Raw genomic sequence first — 21,815 nt, 5'->3', positions numbered from 1 at the left:
AGGTGAGGACACAGCTTAGCACACGTGCTCAGTTAACAAGAGTGACCATGACGGCTCCTAACCGTGCTTCTCTGTGCCGGACACAATGTGGACTCTTAATATACTACATCCCACCCTCACTATAGCCCTTGGGGGGAGGAACTTGACCCCTGTTTCAGAAAGGGCATTGAGGCTCAGAGAGGGCAAGCCCCTTGCCTCAGTCCACAGAGAAGAGCTGCGGGGACTCAGAATAACAATGCAAATTCCTCGGCGTCAGACTTGGCCTGGGGTTCCAGGTTAGGCTTCCACGATGGGCCCCCGCTGAATGTCCTTAGGTGGGCCTCCTCCTCTCTCAGCCTCAGCTTGTAAACTGGGGGCTGTCTTGGAAGACCCCCCCAAGTTGTATTCTGGCTGCTGCAGCCTCAGGCAGGGAACCATTCCCTCCTCCCCACCTCTCCCCAGACTGGAGCCTGGCTCAGAGGTCCTGGAAGGTCATGGAGCTGCTGCCCCCGCAGTCCTGCAAAGGCCAGCAGGGTCCAGTTACTTGCTGGGGGCGGGGAAGGATATTGTCCGAGGGTCTTGATAGATGAACTGTCTGCCCCTGCCAACAGATGAAGAAGCACACTGAGAGTCCTGTTCCCCGGGTCTCATTAAGCCCTAAGACTTAAATAACTGCTGACTAGTAACCTGGGGAGGGCCTCTGCTAGTCGGGACTCCAAGTGTGGCACCCCAACTTGGAAGCAAGAGGTCCCCTTTTTCGTTCCCAGGTAGGAGCAGGTGCACCCCTACTCCAGGTCACCCCAGAGGGCCCCACTGGGGATTCAGGCTCCTGGCGGCCCTCTGCAAGCCAGGGTTGGGGGAGCTACTGGGCACTCGGGCCCGAGGTCCCTCCACCCTCTGCCACCTCCTGCCAGCCCTAAAGAAGCGGGTGCTTAATTATCCGGTCACTCTATCCCTGCTTGGCCAGGCAGCTAAGCCCAAACATCTGGCCTCGGGGCCCATGGCCAGGATAGGAGGCCAGCCCCCACCTACTGCTGGCCCTGACCCTGGACACCTCCCACAGGACATCTGAACCTGATCCTGTGCCTGCCAGCTTGCAACAAGCCCAAAACAGTAGCTTCAGAGGCCTAGCGATCTTGATGCAGAGAAAACATTTGACAAAATTAACACCCATTCATGGTTTACAAACAAGCGCACACACGCACTCTTCGCAAAGTAGGAGCAGAGGGAACATCCGTAATCAGACAAAGGGTGGAAAGGGAGGCACAGATCTGTCGTTTCCCACAGGCGATACGACTGACCACATAGAAAACCGCAAAGAATTGAGCGGACAAGTGTTTAGCATTAATGAGCGTTTAGCTGGGACGTGGGATCAATACTCTAAAATCCTGTTCTCACAATTCCTTGCACCTCAAAGTGCGACCCATGGACCAGAAGTGTCGGCCACCCCTGGGAGCTGGTTAGAAAAGCAGAATTTCGGGTGCCACCCAGACCCACCGGATCAGAATCTGCGTTTTAACAAGGTCAGGGGTTAGGGGTGCAGGGTGGGGTGGTGGTGATGCGTGGGTGCTGCCCAAGTCGTTTGCATGTCTGTACTTGAGCTGAACGAATGCAGAGAACAGTGTCTCTGAGGCCCTACAAGGCTGGCGCCCTTCTGGGTCCCAGGTAAACGCTTTCCTGCAAGGAGGGTGTGGGTTGGTTGCAGCCCCACAGCTTTAACGTTCTGCGGCCATGAGTCGATCTGATGCGCATTGCGATTTTTTCGATTTTTGGGGTTTTTTGGGCCACACTGTGGCATGCGGGACCTAGTACCCTAACCAGGGATCAAACCCGGGCCCCCAGCATTGGAACCACTGGACCACCAGGGAAGTCCTGTGCATCATGATTTTTGATTTTGTGTTTGCAATGGATGATTCTGTGTTTTGAGGTCAATGAGACAAGGAAGCATTCTCTGGGCGCTGGGAGCGGGGACTCATGCAAAGCCCCACATCCCCTATAGGTTCTGGTGGCCAGACCCCTGGCTATCCAGCTTCAGGCAGGCTCCACGACCCCCTACCCCTTGAGGGTCTGCCAGTGATTATCCTGGTGCCCAGGGAACATGACATTCAGTAGCAAAGGTGGGGGCCGGGGAGGGAAAAAGCTTTTTTTTTTTTTTTTTTTTTTTGCCGTACGCGGGCCTCTCGCTGCTGTGGCCTCTCCCGTTGTGGAGCACAGGCTCCAGACGCGCAGGCTCAGCGGCCATGGCTCACGGGCCCAGCCGCTCCGCGGCATGTGGGATCTTCCCAGACCGGGGCATGAACCCGTGTCCCCCGCGTCGGCAGGCGGACTCTCAACCACTGCGCCACCAGGGAAGCCCAAAAGCTTTTATTTAAAAACAAGAAACCCTACGTTTTCTCTTTTAAAATATTTATCTAGTTATTTATCTAGTGGGCTGCGCCGGGTCTTACTCACGGCACGCGGGATCTTCATTGCAGCATGTGGACTCTTGGTTGTGGCATGCGGATCTAGTTCCCTGACCAGGGATCCAACCCGGGCCCCCTGCATTGGGAGCACGGAGTCTTAGCCACTGGACCACCAGGGAAGTCCCACGTTTTCATTTTGTACTGGACACCCACACATTTTGTAACTGGTCCTGCTTGTATACTTGGGGTTCCCCAGCTGGGGTGTAGCCAGAGCTTCCTTGGTGATCACGGGCCCAGGTACACTTTGTGGGGTCGGGGGTGAGTGGGGAGTCAAGACCAAAGGCTTTGGAATCAGATTCAGCCACCTTTTGACTTTAGGGTCTTTGGAAAGTAGGGGCCTCGACAGTCTCGTCTGTAAAACGGAGAGAGACGTGAACGGGTCCTGTGTGAAGAGTGGGTCCTGAATTCAGCACTATTAGAAAAAGGGCAGGATTTTTCCTTTTTCATTTTCTTTTTAATGTGAACTCAGAGGCTCAGAGAAGGAAAGGAAACTAATCAAGGTCACAGCATGAGAACCTTGGAAATGCCTGTTTTAGTTTTTTTCTTTTAAGCAGCTTCATTGAGATGAAATTTATATGCCAATGTCACCCTTCTAAAAATTTTATTGAAATATGGTTAATTTACAGTGTGTTAATTTCAGGTGTACAGCAAAGTGATTCAGTTATACATACATCTATTCTTTCTTAGAGTATATATATATATATATATTCTTTTTTAGATTCTTTTCCATTATAGGTTGTTACAAGATACTGAGTATAGTTCACTGTGCTATACAGTAGGACCTTGTTGGTTATCTATTTTATATATAGTGGTGTGTATATTTTAACCCCAAACTCCTAATTTATCCCTCCCTCCCCCTTTCCCCTTTGGTAATCATAAGTTTGTTTTCTAAGTCTGAGTGTATTTCTGTTTCGTAAATAAGTTCATTTTATCATGTTTTTAGATTCCATGTATGTGATATCATATGATATTTGTTTTTCTCTGACTTCGCTTAGTATGATAGTCTCTAGGTCCATCCAAAGTTCACCCTTTTTACATGTACAATTCAATGACTTTTAATGCACTCAGAGAATTGTGCAACATTTAGCACAATCTAATTTTAGAGCTTTTCCACCACTATCGCCACCCCTAAAAAGCAAGCCTGTACCCATGAGCAGTCAGTCACTCCCCATTTCCCCTGGCAATCACTAATCTTTCTTCCTCTGTGGATACACAGAATCCTACAGTAGGTCATCTTCTGTGACTGGCTCTGGGTTTTTGAGGTTCATCCGTGATGCAGCATGTGTCAGTGCTTCCTTCCTTTTTATGGCTGAGTAATACTCCACTGGATGGATAGACCACATTTCTTTTTTTTTTTCTGCACCACGCGACTTATGAAATCTTAGTTCCCCAGCTAGGGGTTGAACCTGGGCCCTCAGCAGTGAAAGCGTGGAGTCCTAACCACTGGACCGCCAGGGAATTCCCTAGACCACATTTCTTTTATCCCTTTGTTAGTGGCTTGACATTTGGGTTGTTCCCACTCTCGCTATTGTGAGCAATGTTGCCGTGAACATTTGTGTGGAGGCATGTTTTTATTTCTCATGGGCATTTACCTAGGAGCAGAATTGCCGGGCCATAGCGTAGCTCCATGGTTAATTAACATTTTGAGGAACTGCCAGGCGGTCTTCCAAAGCAACTGCCCCATCTTTTACATTCTACCAGCCCCATAGGAGGGCTCCAACTTCTCCACCTCCTTGTCAGCACATGTTACTGTCTGTCTTTCCACTACGGCCCTTGCCTGGGTCCAAAAGCTTTCCGACCTTCCTTTCCATGTAGGTGTCCCAACTCGCATCTCCTCCAAGGGAGGGGTGGCCACCTCAGCAACACACACCCACATACTCACACTCATCCTTACTCTGTCACACTCACATCCACACTCACACACGTGTGCTCAGACCCCCAGTCCCCTCAAGACCCCTCCCCCAGGTCCTGACGGCCACAGGACACTCCTCCAGTTTAAGAGCATGGAGCTTGGGACTCCCCTGGCGGTCCAGCTGTTAAGACTCTGCACTTCCAACGCAGGGGGCGCAGGTTCGATCTCTGGTTGGGGAATGAAGATCGAGCATGGACCTTGGACAGTTGAAGAGCTGGCCTGGATTTGAATCCTCCCTCTGCCCAACGTTCTGTGTGACCTCAGGCAGGCACCTCCGCTGCTCTGGACCACCTGTGTCCACCCCTGAAGTGGGGAGGATCTAAGGGACCCCTTCCAGCGAGTTCAGGACGTGCCACCTGCTGGGAGCTGCTTGAGGGGTAAGCGGCTTCACTCGAGTAAAGTATTACGATTAGTATTATGTGTCTTGTCATTAAGTAACGCTAAATTAGCACCACCCCATCCACTCCTGTCTCTTTCTCCAGCCCTCCTGCGGGGGCCCATCGCTGGGTCATTATCACCTCCCAGTGTATCCCCAGCTGATGCCACCAATTAGCACCCTCTGTGCCCCCCCCCCAGACACTGCTCCTCTCCACTCCCCCACCCCTCAGCCCCACCCCACCCCCCAGCCACCTCCAGCTTTTTTGGGACACATTCTTGGCCTAATTGCTTGGGTTATTTCAGATTCACGGGTGAGGTGGCAGGAAGTTCCGCTCGTGCTCCCCCTACTGCACCCACCATCTTATTCTCCCCCTACTCCAGGAAGCTCACCTGGATTGCCCGGGACAGGGGCCCATGTCCCCAGGTCTCTGGACTGAACTTAGATTGAAAGGATCCTTGGGGTCACTCCACACAGGCTGCCTCCACCACACCCCTCCCCTCCAGGCAACACCTTGGTGGCCACAGCAGGGGCCCTGGGGGGTGCAGGGCCAGGGAGAGGATGACATATGATCCAGCCCTGAGTTGTAGCCATTCTCTAGGCGGGCGGCCAAGGAGGGCACAGAGAGGAAGAGAGAGTGTTTGCAAACAGGGCGGCTGCCAAGAAGGGGCCAGGGTGACGGGTGGCGGGGGCGGGTGGGTGTGAAGGAGAGGAGGGCCCAGCTGGTAACTGGCAGCCGCGCCTGTGACTTGTCTTCCCCCTGCTACACACACACACACATACACACACACACACACACACACACACCACATGCAGGCCCAAGGCCTCACAGACACGCAAGCATCTCACTGCACACAGTGAGATGCACACAGACTCTATTTTCTCCCCTCACCCAGGCAGTCACACGATTACATGAGCACACGGGGGCTCAGACGCTTGTAGACACACAAAGCCCACGCACTCATGTCATCTGCGTTCAAACCCTCATGTCTCTCTCTCTCCCACACACACAAACACACACCATTGTTTACACACACACGTGGGCTCAGACACTCATGGACACACAAATACCCAGAAATACACGCTCAAGTTCCTACCCACCTGAGAACAGCTGGACACTTTCCAGCTCTGGTGGCTAATCCCTCTCCTTCTCACACATATGTGTGCAGGGTAGGTGCAAACAGTGCTGACACACTCCCAGGGACACCACAAACGCACACGCGGAGCCAGCACCTCACAGGAGCGCCCGGTGGGACCACTGTCTGCCATTCTTTCTGCCTCTGTCTGTCTCTCTGTTTCTCTCTGTCTCTGTCTCTCCTCCACAACATGCTCTCCAGGGCACACAGGCACGCACACGCCGGCCTTCTCTTTCCCACACTGCCAGACCGACAGCGTCACGGGGACCTAAGTGCCAGATGGACTTTATTTGCAGAGAGCGGTTGGGGTGACAGAGAGACAAAGCACATTATTGAGAGGGCGTGGGCCCAGCATGTGGGGAGGAAGAGGGAGTTAGGCAGGGAGTGGAACCCAGCAAAACAGAAAAGACAAGGGCAGGAAGACAGGCATACATGGAGGGAGGCTGTGCAAAACCAGGGGGGTCCGTTTACTGAATAAGCATCTGTGGACCACCTACACGGGGCAGGATGACCCCTTCTACGTGGCATCCGTCAGAGAGCAGGACAGGCTGAGATCCTGGGCCCCCGGGAGCCCACATTCCAGCCGGGCACACAGAATAACCACTACGAATAGATAAATTGTCCGGCTGGAAGGGAGTGAGTGTCACAGAGGAAAGGGGAGCGGAGCAAGAGTAGGGGGCTGGGAGTGCAGGCTGTAGTGTCCCGCGGTGGTGAGGGGCGGCCTGGCTGAGACAGCTTGGCAGGAGGTGCGGGAAAGCACCCAGAGCACCGCAGGCAAAGGGAGCAGCGGGTGCCAAGGCCCGGGGAAGATGGGGCAGGTGTGGACAGGCACGGGGTGCTCCCGGAGACCCCCTTCCCCCGGACCAAGGCAGCAGACAGATGCCCTGACGTGGGAATTAAGGACAGAAAGGGGAAAATCATGAGACAGAGACCAACAGACAGCAGAGCAGCCAGCCGCCACCCATGAATGCGGAGGAGGCCTCAGGATGGGGGCTGGGGTTGCCTTCCGGAGCCTCCCCAGGCCGGGCTGGGCCCGGGCTGCCCCCGTGCTTCTCACTCTGGGTCCCCCTTCTCCCCCTGGGGCACCTCCTCGGCCTCCCCCTCCCGCTGCCTCCAGGGCCGCCCCAGGTAGTCCCGGATGGAGCTCACGGGGCTTCTCCTTCGGGGGTGAGGGTCCAGCAGCCCCCACAGGAGAGCGTCTGCCACGGGCGTCAGGCCAAGCCAGGGCTGAGGACGGGCCTGGGGCTGGCCTGAGGCCTGCCAGATGACGTAGTCCTCATAGAAGGGGTCGGCCTCCACCAGGGGCTGGTCCCAGGGGAAGTAGCCAGTGAGAAGGCAGAAGAGCAGGACGCCCAGTGCCCAAGCGTCCAGGGCGGGCTGGATGGGCAGGCCCTCGGGGAGGGGCGGGGGGCCACAGAGCTCCGGGGCCGTGTAAGGTATGGGTGGCCCCACCAGGCGCAGCAGGGTTCCGCGGGGCCTCGTGTGGCCGAAGTCGGTAAGCTTGACCCACCGGCAGGCTGGGTCGCACACCAGCACGTTCTCCGGCTTGAGGTCCCGGTACACCAGGCCGCGGGAGTGGATGTGCTCCAGGGCTGAGGCCAGCTGGGCCGCACAGCGCTGGGCTGCTGGCTGCAGGAGGCCCACCTGTGGGTGACAGGTGTCAGGGTCCACCACCCTGCCCCCCAGCCAGAAGGGAACGGGGCCATAGCGCTTGTCCTCGGCCCCGGGGACCAGGCCCAGGGGATGGAGGGCCCCAAAGAGGGTGGCTCTGGTGAGGCCTGGTGTGAGCCCCACGGTGCCTGGTGTGAGCCCCGTGGGCCCTGGCAGAGCCCCGTGGGGCCTGATGTGAGCCCCGTGGCCCTGGTGTGAGCCCCGTGGGGCCTGGTGTGAACCCCGTGGGGGCTTGTGTGAGCCCCGTGAGGCCTGGTGTGAGCCCCGTGGGCCCTGGTGTGAGCCCCACGGTGCCTGGTGTGAGCCCCCTGGGGCCTGGCGTGAGCCCTGTGGGCCCTGGTGTGAGCCCCGTGGGGCCTGGTGTGAGCCCCATGGCCCTGGTGTGAGCCCCGTGAGGCCTGGTGTGAGCCCCGTGGGCCCTGGTGTGAGCCCCGTGGGCCCTCGTGTGAGCCCCGTGGGTCCTGGCGTGAGCCCCGTGGGCCTGGCGTGAGCCCCGTGGGTCCTGGCGTGAGCCCCGTGGGGCCTGGCGTGAGCCCCGTGGGTCCTGGTGTGAGCCACGTGGGCCCTGGTGTGAGCCCCGTGGGCCCTGGTGTGAGCCCCACGGTGCCTGGTGTGAGCCCCACGGTGCCTGGTGTGAGCCCCGTGGGTCCTGGTGTGAGCCCTGTGGGCCCTGGTGAACCTCAGTGGGGTGCAGTGTTGGTTCTGTGGCGGCCATGAACTCCTTAGAGACCTCACAATTCCACAAGACCTGTGGGCCCAGTGAGGCCTCTGCAGGGCTACCTGAGTCACCATGCAGTGAGTGTGATTCCTGGGGCCCAGGTTGGGTAGGGGCATCCACGTGGCACCCCCTGAGCCATGGGAGGCTGACCCACCTTGGGCTGGATGAAGGCGATGAGGTCTCCATGCAGGACAGGCTCGGTCAGGAAGCTGTAGGAGTCGACCGACTCCACGCCAATGCCGTAGGCCGCCACGATGGCCGAGTGCGAGCCCAGGGAGAGGCCCACACAAAACTCATACAGGAAGCCTCGGAGGGTGGTGGAGGCCTTCGGGAGCTGCTTCAGGGCAAAGGTTGTGCCTGACGGAGCAGGGACAGAGGTGAGAGGTGCATGAGCCTAGGGCCAGCCCTGCTGTCCCTCAGCCTGGACTCTCTCCCATATGCCGCCCTCACCCCCTCCACCGCCTGCCCCCTGCCAAGCCTGCCCTAGAACAGCGTGGCCACCGAAACAACACCAGTGGTAATGATAATAATAATAACAATGATAATAGTATTTAGTGAGTTCCTACTCTGCTGTCTTGGAGCAGGTAGAATGGTACCACGAAAACCAAACTCAGAACTTCCAATAATTTTATTGGGCCCCTCGTTCCAGCAAACCCATGCCAAAAAGCCATGTTTGAGGCAACTGGGGAAAAGATACCCTGAACTGGGTATTAGACCCCACTAAGGAATTATTGTGAATTTTGCCACACGTGGAAACAACTTCCTAGAATGTAAGCTCCCAGGAGGCAGAAACTCTGGTTTCTCCAATTTTTGTTTTTTTCTTTTCCATTACGGTCCTTAAAAAACTGAAAATAGAGTTATCATGTGATCCTGCAATCCTACTCCTGGGCATATATCTGGTAAAGACTCCATTCAGATACATGCACCCCAATGTTCATAGCTGAACTATTTACAATAGCCAAGACATGGAAGCCACCTAAATGCCCATTGACAAATGAATGGATAAACACAGGATGGAGTATTCCTCAAGCCATAAAAAAGAATGAAATCGTGCCATGTGCAGCAACATGGATGGACCTAGAGATTGTCATACTGAGTGAGGTAAGTCAGACAGAGAAAGACAAATAGCATATGGTTTGTTCAATTTTTGAGTCACCAGCTGCCAGGGCCCAACCTTGCCCAAGAGGCTGTGTGTGATGGGGGAGGGTCACGTCCTTACCTAAAATGCTAACCATTCCCCTCCCCCTCCCCAACTGGGTGCAGCAGTGCCTCTTCTGTTTATCGACAATGCTCTGAATTCCCACCATCATGCACAAGGTGCCTTCGATTTTGAGGACCTGGAAGAGGCCCCCTTACAAACCCTCTGTTCCCCATTATGGCCTCCAAGTTCTGTGACGACCCAGGTCTGCATCTTTTTGCATCTTTCTCTGTTATGGGCTGACTTGTGTCCCTCCCCCCACCACTCCCCACTGCGAAATTCATATGTTAAAGTTCTCACCCTGCAGTATCACACAATATAACTGTATTTGGCCGCATCACACGGCTTGCGGGATCTTAGTACCCCATCCAGGGATTGAACCCAGGCCCGTGGCAGTGAAAGCGCAGAATCCTAACCACTGGACCGCCAGGGAATTCCCTGGAGAGAGGGTCTTGAAAGAGGTAAAATGAGATCGTTGGGGTGGTCCTTAGTCCAGTATGACTGGTGTCCTTATAAGAAGAGGAAATTTGGACACAGACATGCACACAGGGGAGACGGTGTGAGGACACAAGGAGAAGGTGGCCGTCTGCAAGCCGAAGAGAGAGGCCTCAGGAGAAACCAACCGTGCTGGCACCTTGATCTCGGACTCCCGCCTCCAGAACTGTGAGCCCCCCCCAGTCTGTGGTACTTCGTTATGACAATCATAGGAAACTAACACACCCTCTCCCCATTCGTGCTGGGAGCTCCCTGAAGGCTGGGCTGGCTCAGATTCCTCCTTGGGGGCCCAGCAGCCCCCTGGACAGGGCTGAGCCCTCCAGTCTCCTTGGAAGGTGACGACCAGATTGGGGTTGGGGTGCACAACCACCGTGTGCTGGCCTTGCTAAGTGCCTGGCAGACAGCATGGCTCTGCGTCACTCCCACGATGACCACCAAGCCGGCCACGTGTGAGGGCCATGAGAGGGGGCTCTGTCTTCCTCCCCATTGTCCCCAGCAACTAGAGCTACCAACATTTCCTCAGAGAATCACAGTTCTTTCAGAGAAGGAATCATCACCCACGTTTTCAAAGGAGGAGGCTGAGGTTCGGAGAGGGTAGGGGAGTTACTAAGATCACACAGCCTGGAAGGAGCAGAGGCAGGACTTGATTGAGGTTTACAGACTCCTCAGCCTTGGCTAGCTTCTGCCTGGGCCCACACCACTGCCCCCCGCCTCTGTCCCCAGGCCTTTGTACCTTTCTGACGGTGAGTGACCAGCAGGACCCGGCCAAAGCGACCCTGGCCCAGGGGACGCACGTGCTGGTAGAGCTCGTCCACCTCGGCCTGGACCAGGGTCTGGGCGCTCAGCGCCATCATGTCCTCCAGTGCCAGGGCCGCTTCCTGGCCCTGCCGCAGCTCCTCTGCCGTGAGGCCCCCCAGGTCCTCCCCAGCACCGTTCTCCACAGCCCCCATCTCCATTTCCACCTGTTTCTCCTCTGATGGCTTCCCAGGCATCTCTGCAAGGGCAGAAGAGAGGGTGACCAGGACTTAGGTCCTGCCAGACCAGGGGCCAGGGGAGGAGGGGCTGGGGACCTGGACTCCTGGATCTGAGGAGGAGGGTGGAAGCTGATTGTCTCAGGCCATCGTGACTCATTTTCCCTTCTTATTAGAGGCGTCTTGGGAGTGGGGAGACCAGTCTCGGGTTGGGGTGAGGTCAAGTCTGAGGCCACAGATGTCCCTCACCCCACCCCCACATCCCTGCGCCACCTGATGGCCTGAGGATGAAAGATGAACCAGATAACTCGAGACACCCCCCACTTGTTTCCAAAGCAAACAGGCTTGGGCCCTGGGGGTGGGTGAGCAGCCTCAGCTTCCTAAGAGTAAACAGGTGCTCTCTGCCCCCAGGGCCTGTGCAGGGCCGGCAGCTCACACCAGGGCCTGGGGGACGCCTGGGGCCTGGGTGGGAGCAAGCACTCGGGGATGATCACCAAGCCCTTACGTGGTCTGGGCTCCAACTCAATAGCCCCAGCCCCTCCCCACTCAGACCCAGGGGTCCAGGCCCCCAGGTCCTCCTCCCTCAGACCCAGGGGTCCAGACACCCAGCCGACCCCTCTGCCACGACCTTATGTAACTCACACATCTTGGGACCCCCCCCAAGACTCTGTGTCCCTGACACTCAACCACTCCACAGTCTCAAGGTCTGTAATTAGCCCCTGATCCCCCAAAGAACCCAGGACTCTGACCACCTGCACAGCTTCACCCTCAGGCCCACCTCAGGCGGTCTGACCCTTGCCTCCTCCTGACCCGGGCTCCAACCTCCGGACCTCACCTTCTCCAAGGCTTGCCTGACCCTTCGGCTGCCCGCTGTGGTCAGTGCCCAGCACTCAGAGCCCAGGCCAGCAGAGGCCTGCCCTGCAGCAAGACCCCGCCCCCACCTAGGGGGTCGTAGCCCCGCCCCAGGCCTCGCCCCTTGAACCTCATGGGGAGAGCGACATCGTGCGTTGTCTCCCAGAACTGGCTCTGGCCAGACAGATATCCCAGGCCAGGAAGTCAGTCCTCCCTCTTCAGACCAGACCCCAGCCCCTCCTCCCTCAGACCCAGGGGTCCGGGCCCCCAGCCCCTCCTCCCTCAGACCCTGGGGTCCAGACCCCCAGCCCCTCCTCCCTCAGACCCTGGGGTCCAGACCCCAGCCCCTCCTCCCTCAGACCCTGGGGTCCGGGCCCCCAGCCCCTCCTCCCTCAGACCCAGGAGTCCGGGCCCCCAGCCCCTCCTCCCTCAGACCCTGGGGTGTAGGCCCCCAGCCCCTCCTCCCTCAGACCCTGGGGTCCAGACACCCAGCCCCTCCTCCCTCAGACCCAGGGGTCCGGGCCCCCAGCCCCTCCCCCCTCAGACCCAGGAGTCCAGGCCCCCAGCCCCTCCTCCCTCAGACCCAGGGGTCCAGATCCCCAGCCCCTCCTCCCTCAGACACTGGGGTCCAGACCCCCAGCCCCTCTCCCCTCAGACCCATGGGTCCGGGCCCCAGCCCCTCCCCCCTCAGATCCAGGGGTCCAGGCCCCCAGCCTCTCCCCCCTCAGATCCAGGAGTCCTGGTCCCCTGTAGAGGATGAAATCATTTCTCCAGCTTGCCCCTGCCTTGACCCCAGCCAGCTGCCCCATTAGTGCCCCACTGACAGGTCTGACACAAGTGTTTGGTAAGGGGCGTCCGGGGGAGGAGACATGGGGTCCTGTGTGGGGAAAGGATGAGACAACAAGATTCCAGAATGATGCAGTGAGAAATGATCTCAGACTCGGAGCAGAGGGGGAGCAGGTGGTGCAGCAACTGGGAAGTGAAGGCCCTGAAGGGAGGGGAAGAAGGGAGGGGAGTCCCAGTTATGAGTCTGCAGACTTCAAAGTTGGGCGGGGGGCAGGCAGGGACTCCCAGGGCTGAAGGAGGAGGCAGGGGTGGGGTCCCGGAGGGTTGCACCCACCCCCTCAGGTTTAGAGCGAGATGATCAATGTGAACTCACTTGATTCTTTTTAAATTTACTTTTTATTTCAGAATCATTTTTAGATGTGCAGGACAGCTGCTTTGAGCTCCCATGTCGCCTCACCAAGCTCTCTGCCAGGTGAGTCCCTCACCCAGCCATCGGTGCATTTGTCCAAATGTAGACAGTAACCGTCAGTCAAACGCTAGATGCTTCCCATGTCCATCAACAGCCTTTACCTGCCCCAGGGTCCAATTCAGGACACCCCGTCGTATGGAGTGAACTCACGTTTTTAAATCTAGAAAGCACATAGGACAGATTCCCCAGAAAGAAGCAGGCCCCCGTGGCCGTGCTGGGTGCGGGGCACGCGGCATGGGATCCACGCAGCCCCTGCCTTGCAGGCGGGAAGCTTCACAAGTCAGGGGTCTGTGTGCTGGGATGGGGGTGGCATTGGGCTGGCCCGGGTGAACACAGATCCCTGCAAACCAGCCGTGGCCCTCAGCGTGGACGGGACCAGCACACGCCACGGTGCTTGTGCTCTCAGGGAGCTGGCGCAGGAGGCTCGCCGTGTGAGAGCAGAACCCGAAAGGATGTGCAGGGGGACAAGACCAAGTCTATCCTGGGCAGCCTGTGAGGGGAGATGAAAAAGGTGGAGGCGCAGATCGCTGGGCTACAAGTTTCGGAGGAGCCGGAGAGGCCCCCGGGGAGGGGTCTACTTTCTGGAGGCCTGGAGTTGGGAGGAAGGCATTCTCGGGGGAGAACACAGGGTTTCCAAACGTCTGCAAGCAAGAGAGGGTGTGTGTGTGCCTATCTGTGTGTCCATTTAGGTCCAGAAAGGATGAGTGCCTCCCCTTAATGTCCCCCAGAGCCCAGGGAAGTGGGAGAGATGGAAGGCGAGGTTTCCATGGTGTTGGATATGGAAAGCCCAGATTTGGTGCCAGGGCCAGCGGGAGTCACCTAAGGTCTTAAAGGAGAGGACTGACCACATCACAAGTCCATAAGCACCCAACGTGTCCCCACCGTGCAGAAATGCATCTACAGGGGAAACAGCACCTTCCTTCAAGAAGACACGCTCAGGACAGAAGAGAGAGGAAGGGTCCTTGAGGGAGGAGGGGTCAGGACCCCTGGATCTGAGGGGGAGGGGCCGGGGGCCTGGACCCCTGGGTCTGAGGGAGGAGGGGTGGGGGTCTGACCCCTGGGTCTGAGGGAGGAGGGCTGGGGGCCTGGACCCCTGGGTCTGAGGGAGGAGGGGCTGGGGCCCTGGACCCCTGGGTCTGAGGGAGGAGGGGCCGGGGGTACCGGACCCCTGGGTCCTCAGTCAGGAGGGGGATTGTGCATACAAGTCCAGGCTTCAGTTGGGAGAGATGCAATGTGTTCCATCTCTGTCCTCCCGGGAGCAGCTGTCTCTCCATCCAGGTGGCCATGGGGGCTGGGGGAGAGGCCTTTGGCCCAAGCTCTGGGCGCTTGTCCCAGTCAGCTGGTCAGGGCTGTCCCCCATCTGTCCGCACCTCCCACCTCATTGTCGTCATTCTCTTCCCCCTCTGACCACTCTTCCAGGCTTGCTCCCCCCTCTTCCTCCTCCCCGTCTTCACTGGACACACTCCCCAAGCCCCCAGGTCTCTCTTTGTTCTCCTTTAACCCCCAATCATCCCCCAGGAAGCCCAGGACAGCCAGTGGGGGGATCCTAGTCTCTTGATTCAGGTCCAGAAGCCCCTGGAGCAGTGCCAGAGCTGGGGGCGCAAACTGGTCCCAAGGGGGCGGTGGTTGAAGTGGCTGGGGCCTGGTGGTCATCCAGCCAGCAAAGGCCTCGAACCCAGGGTCAGGGGCTAGCGCCGCATCCCAAGGGAAACAGGCCATGGCCGCACAGAAGAGAAGCACCCCCAGCCCCCAGGAGTCCACTGCTGGTCGCAGGGGCAGGGTGTCAGGGGGCAGCAGGAGGCAGAGCTCGGGTGGGGCGGAGGGCAGTGGCCCTGGCGGGGCAGAGGTTGGACTGCCCTCAGGCCGGGTCAGACCCAGGTCACCCAGGGCCACACGGCTGCAGACAGGGTCGAAGACCAGCACGTTGTCTGGCTTGACGTCCGCATGCACCAGCCCCCGGCCATGGAGGAAGTCCAAGGCTCCAGCTAGCTGGGCCACCACCCGCTTCACCTGCAGCTCTGGGAGGCCCTGGGGTCAAAGAGAGAGGACGAAGGTCAGGCTGCCTTGGTTCCTTCTTTACGTTGCTTCTTGGGGTTCAAGAATCCAAATTCCCAGACAAGGGGCTACCTCTAGTGTCCCCAGAACATACCCCCAACAGCTTCTCCAGGTCATCCTCAACCACAAGCTGCCCCCACATCTGTACTCCTGTAGACCAAATCCCAGATGTTTTCCTCACTGGAACCCCAGATCTAACGAGAACTTCTTGAACTTCCATCAGACTTTGTCTTAACACTCAAACCCATTCCTTATATTTCTTATCTCCTCTAAACTGACCACCAAGATCTCCAGTGAAAACCCAAATCCCACACTTAATCCTCATCTGAGTCCCGTACTAATGGAGGTCCCATCTCTAACTCAGACCCAGTTCTAAAGTCCCACAGGTTATTTCATCAATCGACTGATAGATCGATCCATCCAGCTAGCCACGCAGCAAGACAGCAATCCATCCATCAAACCAGTTATCCATCCAACGGTCTATACAGCAGGGTTTCCACTCAATACCCATTCCGCCAGCTAGTCAGCAATCCAATAATTTGTCCAGTTATTTAATAGCCAACATCCATCCATTCATCCCTCCATCCTTCAATCCATCCAAACATCCATCCATCCATCCATCCACCCATCTTTCCATCCATCCGTCCATCCTACTCTTTCCCTCCTTCTCTCCCTCCCTTCCTTTTTTCCTTCTGTTTATCCCCAACCCTATTTCAAATCCAAAGTATATTCCTAAAGATGGCCCCACCCTAACTTCAAACTCAAGTACCCCCAGAATATCATGGATTCAGTCCTGACCTGGTCTTTCTAGAGAGAACTTCATTACAGCCCTTCTCCAACTCAACCTACATACACATTCCCAAGCATCTCTGCTTCACTCTGCAGCCCCAGCCATGCTCTTCTCCACACCCGTGACCAATCTATAATCAACCCTAAACTCAACCCATCCAACTCCACCCACACCCGTTCCCAATGCCAATGCCCATTAAAAGCCCATCTCTGTCTCCTTCCCTACCCCCTCATCCGACCTGATCCATCCTCAGCCCCAATCCCAACTCCCCGCCCTGGATGGATTAGGGTTGGGGGTAGTCATGGAACTGCACTGAGAATTAGAAATAAGGAGGTGGTTTGGGGGCTTAGGGTGGAGTTAATATTTGGGGGTCAGGGTTGGAGACAGGACTGGGGGAGGGACAAAGTCAGACCTGGGATGAGCAGTCCCAACCTCTGTCCCTTGCCTCCCTGCCTCACCCGTTCCTGCAGCATCCCGCTGAGATCCCCACAGGGCGCATACTCCTGGGCCAAGGCGAAGTGTCGGGGCGTCTCCAGGGGTCCTGCCAGGGTCTGGAGCAGGCCTGGATGTGATGAGACACAGCGGCCCACACAGAACTCTCTCAGGAAGGTGGTTCTCAGGACCGAGTCCCGAGGTAGGAGCTTCAGAGCCACAGCCGGACCTGCTGGGGAGGCGGGGGCAGAAGGGAACTCAGGGCGCTCTGATCTTGCTGTGGGGCCCTAGGCAAGCCACTCAACCTCTCTGAGCCTCAGACGCCTTACTTATAAAACAAGAGGGGCAGGGCATAGTGTCTGACCTCTCTGCGCCTCGAGTTTCTCCATCTGTGAAGTGGAGGTTGGAGGAGACCTTCCCTGAGGACTCTTTCTGCTCTGCCTCAGGTTGCTTTGTGGTCTTGCACAGCTGCCTTACCCTCTCTGGACCTCAGTTTCCTCTCGCATAAAGTAGGGGACGCGGAGACTTGAATTTCAGTCCAAGTTGTGCTCCCGCCTTGCTGTGTGACCTCAGGCAAGTGTCTCACCCTCTCTGGGTGAGTTCCATTTTTTGGAAGACCACAGAGCTCTTAACTTTCTGGAGCCCCATCAAGATGTGTCCTCATCAGCTCCCCGCAAGGCTGCTCCCTGTCTCAGTGGTTTCAGAGGGGGAAACCTGGGGGACATCAAGGACTGTGCCCTTTGGTGGCCAAACTCACCCCCTTGGCGAGGCCGGGCAAGGAGCACGTGGCCGAAGGAGCCGGAGCCAAGCTTTCGGATGAGGTGATACTGGACACGCAGACTCCTCACTGGGGTCACCCTGGTGGCCGTCAGCTCCACGAGCCTCTGGAGGGCCGTGGCTGTGTCCTCCTGCAGGAGAGGGACAGAGGTGGGGAGGGGGTGAGTCTAGGGGCCACCTAGAGCAGCAGGGGGGCCTGGAGGCCCAGCCCAGGGCTGAGGTGGGGGGTTGGTCCCCAGGGAGGGGGATGAGTCACAATGACTCACCCGCCCTCAGGCCACCTGTTTTTGTGTCCTGGCGGGGTTATGGGTGATTGTCTCAGCGCCCCTGCCCCCTGCCATCTGTGGGAGCCACCAAAGCCCCAGCCCCGCTGGGGGCCTCCTCAGCCCACACCACCCCGGCTCTACCCCTCTCTCTCTCCATCCTCCTCTCTTCCCGGGTTTCCTGTTCTTGGTTTCTGAGTACATTTCCCCCAGGGGTCTTGGCCTTGCTGTGTGTCCTCGGGTTTAGTTCTTCTGGGTCTTTGATGTTTCTGTTTCCCTGTCTCTTCCGTGTCTCTCTGTGTCTCTCTGTGTGTGTCTGCCCCTGGCCCTCTCCATCTCCCGCATCCCTCTCTGTCTCTCTCTGTCTCTCCCTCCCTCGTCTCCTTTCTCTCACCTCCGGGTCCCCATCCTCCTGGTTCTCGGGGTCCCTGAGCTCCATCTCAGGGTGACCTGATGTCAGCTGGCCCTCGGGCAAGCACCCCTGGTCTGGGCTCCCCAAAAGCAGCACGCCCACTGAGCTCCACTGCACCCCTGAGCAGAGCCAAGGCCTGGAGCTCATCTGAAGGGTCTGCCTCCGTGCCCCTCTGCGTCCGAGTCCAGAGACTTCCCTGCCTGTCTGGACCCCTCTCTCCACACCTCCCTGTCTCTGTCTTGCCCTTTTTCTAGCTCCCGGGTCTCAGGGTGGGTCTCCCCGCCTGTCTGTTGGTCCCCGGCCCCTCGCTCCTGTCCCCACGCTCTTCCCACTGTGGCCACTGTCTGTCTGTCTGTCTTTCAGGATGTCCGCACTCTGTCCCCCACTCTGGCCTGCTCTCCCCAGTGTCTCTCCGTCTCTCTCCCGTCTTTGTTTCTGACTCTCTCCAAGCCTTTTGTCCCTCCCTTTTTCTGGGCCTGGGACAGGGGTGTGTGTGACAGCTCAGAGACATCCTGTCACCCCCCCCACCCCTCCCTCCCCCTTCCAAACTTAGACCAGCTTGGACTCTGGGCTCTGGTCCCAGGACAGAGGGGACAAAACATATTATGAACCCCCAGGGGCCGGGCCTGAGGGCAGCAGAGAAAGGGGAGCCCAGCCCCTTCATACACCTTACCTGGGTTGGGAGACCCAGGGCTCTGTGCATCCACCTGCCTCCATGGGCCTCTGGTGACCAGGGAGACCACTCCCAAAGCCCCCTAATACCAAGAGTCCCCACCCCCAGCCCTCCCCGATCAGACCCGGGAGCTCTTAATAGAGAGACTCTGGGGAAAAGTCTTCTTTCATGTACTCAGCGAGGCTCTGAGCCCAGCTCTGCGCTGGGACCTTCATGCTGCATCCTCCCAGCCACCCAAAAGGGTGGTGATTTATCCCCAGTTTACAGAAAAGGAAACTGAGGTTCTGAGTGGCAATCGGCTTACGTGGGGTCAGAGAGGAGGAGGTGTGGGGTGACGCGGGACAGGCCTGTGTGACTCAGCCCGGACGCCTGCCCCATCAGGTTTCAACTACTACTACAACCTGCTATTAATAAAGACGCAGCTAGAAAGGTCTCTGGGCCCCTGGAAGGATCCCCAGGAAACTGGCTTCTGTGTTGGCCCTGGGAACCTGGGCAGGGCTGGCGGGGTGCGGTGCAGAGGCAGAACTTCCTTTGTTCTTTGACTTTTCGAGGTTTGTGGAAAGTTGCAAGCACAGAACAGTGGAAAAGGAAAGCCACAGGGAACACCCTCCACTCCATTGACCAGACTTCACAAACATTACTTTTTGCCATACTCTCTTTCTCTCTCTTTTCTTTTGTGGGGATGGAGTATTTTAAAGTAAATTGCAGCCTAGGGAAATCATCTGGGGCAAAATGATACACTGCCTGGTGTTTGGTTTCAAATACTCCAGCGGAGGAAAACATGGCCCAAGTGAGGGTGGGGATCTTGAGTCAACAGCACATGTGTTGCTGAGCACATGGAAGTTCCTTTACTCTTTACTTTTGTTCTGCTAGAAATTTCCCTCATAAAAAGCTAAAAGTCACTAAATAAACTACAGACATCGTGATAAATTCTGCCCCAATGCTCAGGTTTACGTTTCCATCAAAGGAAGGAAAATTTCCAGCTCAACTGCAAAACTCTTATCAATCACATCGAACGGCAGTAACGGTAATTCCTTAACATAAGCTAATACTCAGTCTGTATTCTTCGTCCCCCAATTTTCCCAGTTTTCTATTGCTGCTTCAGTTGAGTCAGTAATCAGTGTCAACATGTGACTTTGGAGGAACTTTTTTTTTTATTTTGAAGTATAGTTGACTTACAATATTGTGTTAGTTTCAGGTATACAGAATAGTGATTCTTTTTTAAAAAAAATATATTTATTTATTTATTTATGGCTGCATTGGGTCTTTGTTGCTGCATGCGGGCTTTCTCTAGTTGCGGCAAGCGGGGGCTACTCTTCGTTGCGGTGTGCGGGTTGCTCATTGCGGTGGCTTCCCTTGTTGCGGAGCTCGGGCTCTAGGTGCGCGGGCTTCAGTAGTTGTGGCACGCGGGCTCAGTAGTTGTGGCCTGCAGGCTCTAGAGCGCCGGCTCAGTAGCTGTGGCGCACGGGCTTAGTTGCTCCGCGGCATGTGGGATCTTCCCAGACCAGGGCTCAAACCCATGTCCCCTGCATTGGCAGGTGGATTCTTAACCACTGTGCTACCAGGGAAGCCCCTGAAGGAACTTTTGATCACTCTGCCTTTCGTATTATTTGAATTTCCCCCACAGCATGTTACCTATTCAAAAACTAAAACTAAAATTAAATAATGCGATGATGACCCTTCATTCAATGCTTATAAGGTGTCAGGCCCTGGCTCTCTATTTTTTAACTTTTTAAAATTCATTCAAGACTTTGTGGAGTCCTCCCGACAAGGCTTGGACGAGTAGGATGATGGCTTCCAATTTACTGATGGGGAAACGAAGCCCTGGAGAAACAGAGGCATTGGTCAGCAGCCAGAGAGAGGCAGAGCCAGGATTCGCGAGGGTCCGGGGACCCCAGGCTGCCCTCTACCACGCCACCACCCCACTCAGGCTAGAGCTGAGTCCCTCCCCTGGGGGGCTGCAGGGCCTGCAGGGCAGCTGCTGGGCTGGAGCTGGAAGGTCAGGCTGCAGAGCTGGCCACCTGGGTCCCCCAGTGGGAGGGTGAGAGGGGCCGCTGCAGGCCTCTGGCCCTCCCCAGCCCCCCCAGAGGCTCACTGATGATCCGGGAGCTTTACACCTCCCCATTTAGCCTCACTGCCGCGTGGGGTCACCCAGAGTGACCGGGAGAGGCAGGTGTGATGGTGCGGGGGGAGGCCCAGCCCAGGCCCCAGGGTGCACACGCCCCTGTTGAAGCTGGGCTCTGGGCCTCCTGCCTCCCCACGCCCCCGTGTCTGCTGCTCTCCAGCTCCCAAGGACTCCTCCTGTGACTGTCTCCTGCCTCTGTCCCCCTGGCCAAGTGTCCAGCTACCTCCGTGCCTCAGTTTCCTCCTCATGAAATGGGAGCAATTGCTGGTCGTACTCAGAGCATTATTGTCAAAGAAACATTTAAAGTCTGTAACATATTATACACTGACAATACGTAATGATTGTACCTGATACAATCACAAATGCAATATACATGATCTTATACATAATTATATATACTATGGACTGTCATATATATGAGGTCTGGTATATATCTTATATATTATATATATACTTTATATATTTTTCCAAATAAAATATTTACTTAAAGATCACATCAAGAATTAACTGCACTTCAGGGCTTCCCTGGTGGCACAGTAGTTGGGAGTCCGCCTGCTGATGCGGGGGACGCGGGTTTGTGCCCCGGTCAGGAAGGATCCGACATGCCGCGGAGCGGCTGGGCCCGTGAGCCATGGCCGCTGGGCCTGCGCGTCCGGGGCCTGTGCTCTGCAACGGGAGTAGGCCACAGCGGTGAGAGGCCCGCGTTCCATACTGCAAGAAACAAAAAACAAACAAACAAACAAAAAAAGAAAACTGCACTTCAAATATTGTGCAGTTGGGGAATTCCCTGGTGGTCCAGTGGTTAGGACTCCGTGCTTTCACTGCCAAGGGCCCAGGATTCAATCCCTGGTCGGGGAACTAGGACCCCGCAGGCCACATGGCATGACCCTCCCCCCCCAAAAAAAGAAAAAATGTTGCGCAGTTGATCATTCACCTGCCCACCCCCATATCCTTGGACCAAAAAAAGAGATAAAAAGAAAAAGAAAAAAAAAAAAAGCCTGTAACGTTACATTGATGTGTCTTGTCCGGAAAGAATAAGATCACATACTAGTAGGGCAAATCTTGGCCATTAGCAGTTTTCGGGGTGCGTCATGAAGACTGGGCTGCCCTCCCCTCTATGTTCACAAGAATCATGCTGTTTTCTCTCTATTGCACCCGGGCAGGGGGCTCTGTTCCTACAGGCACTGAATAAATACTGTTAAACAAAATAATGGATGAAAACACTAGACATAGCACCTAGAACAGAGCGATTGCTCAGTGTTA

General features: G+C 56.5%; 2 protein-coding genes across 2 annotated transcripts; both read right to left on the bottom strand.

The window, feature by feature from the left end:
• Positions 1 to 6,918: 6,918 nt before the first annotated feature.
• Positions 6,919 to 10,939, bottom strand: SBK2 (SH3 domain binding kinase family member 2). The gene is made up of 3 exons (XM_060000587.1): positions 10,681 to 10,939; positions 8,409 to 8,611; positions 6,919 to 7,509 (listed from the first exon to the last, which is right to left on the bottom strand). Exons 1-3 carry the CDS (start codon positions 10,937 to 10,939, stop codon positions 6,919 to 6,921), a joined length of 1,053 nt encoding a protein of 350 aa, XP_059856570.1.
• Positions 10,940 to 14,360: 3,421 nt separating this feature from the next.
• SBK3 (SH3 domain binding kinase family member 3) lies at positions 14,361 to 17,781 on the bottom strand. The gene is made up of 4 exons (XM_060000586.1): positions 17,737 to 17,781; positions 17,060 to 17,210; positions 16,329 to 16,531; positions 14,361 to 15,053 (listed from the first exon to the last, which is right to left on the bottom strand). Exons 1-4 carry the CDS (start codon positions 17,779 to 17,781, stop codon positions 14,361 to 14,363), a joined length of 1,092 nt encoding a protein of 363 aa, XP_059856569.1.
• Between the last annotated feature and the right edge of the window lie 4,034 nt (positions 17,782 to 21,815).

The sequence above is a fragment of the Delphinus delphis genome, chromosome 20 (genome assembly GCF_949987515.2).
Source record: "Delphinus delphis chromosome 20, mDelDel1.2, whole genome shotgun sequence".
Taxonomy (NCBI): Eukaryota; Metazoa; Chordata; class Mammalia; order Artiodactyla; family Delphinidae; genus Delphinus; species Delphinus delphis.
This window is presented reverse-complemented; position numbering and strand designations above follow the sequence as displayed.

What these genes read in the sequence shown, in the direction of transcription:
- SBK2 (XM_060000587.1), bottom strand. Translation starts at nt 10,939, where the DNA reads ATGCCTGGGAAGCCATCAGAGGAGAAACAGGTGGAAATGGAGATGGGG. An exon ending in GGTCACTCACCGTCAGAAAG is followed by an intron (nt 8,612 to 10,680) that starts GTACAAAGGCCT and finishes CTGCTCCGTCAG; the next exon opens with GCACAACCTTTGCCCTGAAG. An exon ending in TCGCCTTCATCCAGCCCAAG is followed by an intron (nt 7,510 to 8,408) that starts GTGGGTCAGCCT and finishes TGTCACCCACAG; the next exon opens with GTGGGCCTCCTGCAGCCAGC.
- SBK3 (XM_060000586.1), bottom strand. Translation starts at nt 17,781, where the DNA reads ATGGAGCTCAGGGACCCCGAGAACCAGGAGGATGGGGACCCGGAG. An exon ending in TGCCCGGCCTCGCCAAGGGG is followed by an intron (nt 16,532 to 17,059) that starts GTGAGTTTGGCC and finishes CCTCCCCAGCAG; the next exon opens with GTCCGGCTGTGGCTCTGAAG. An exon ending in GCGGGATGCTGCAGGAACGG is followed by an intron (nt 15,054 to 16,328) that starts GTGAGGCAGGGA and finishes CTTTGACCCCAG; the next exon opens with GGCCTCCCAGAGCTGCAGGT.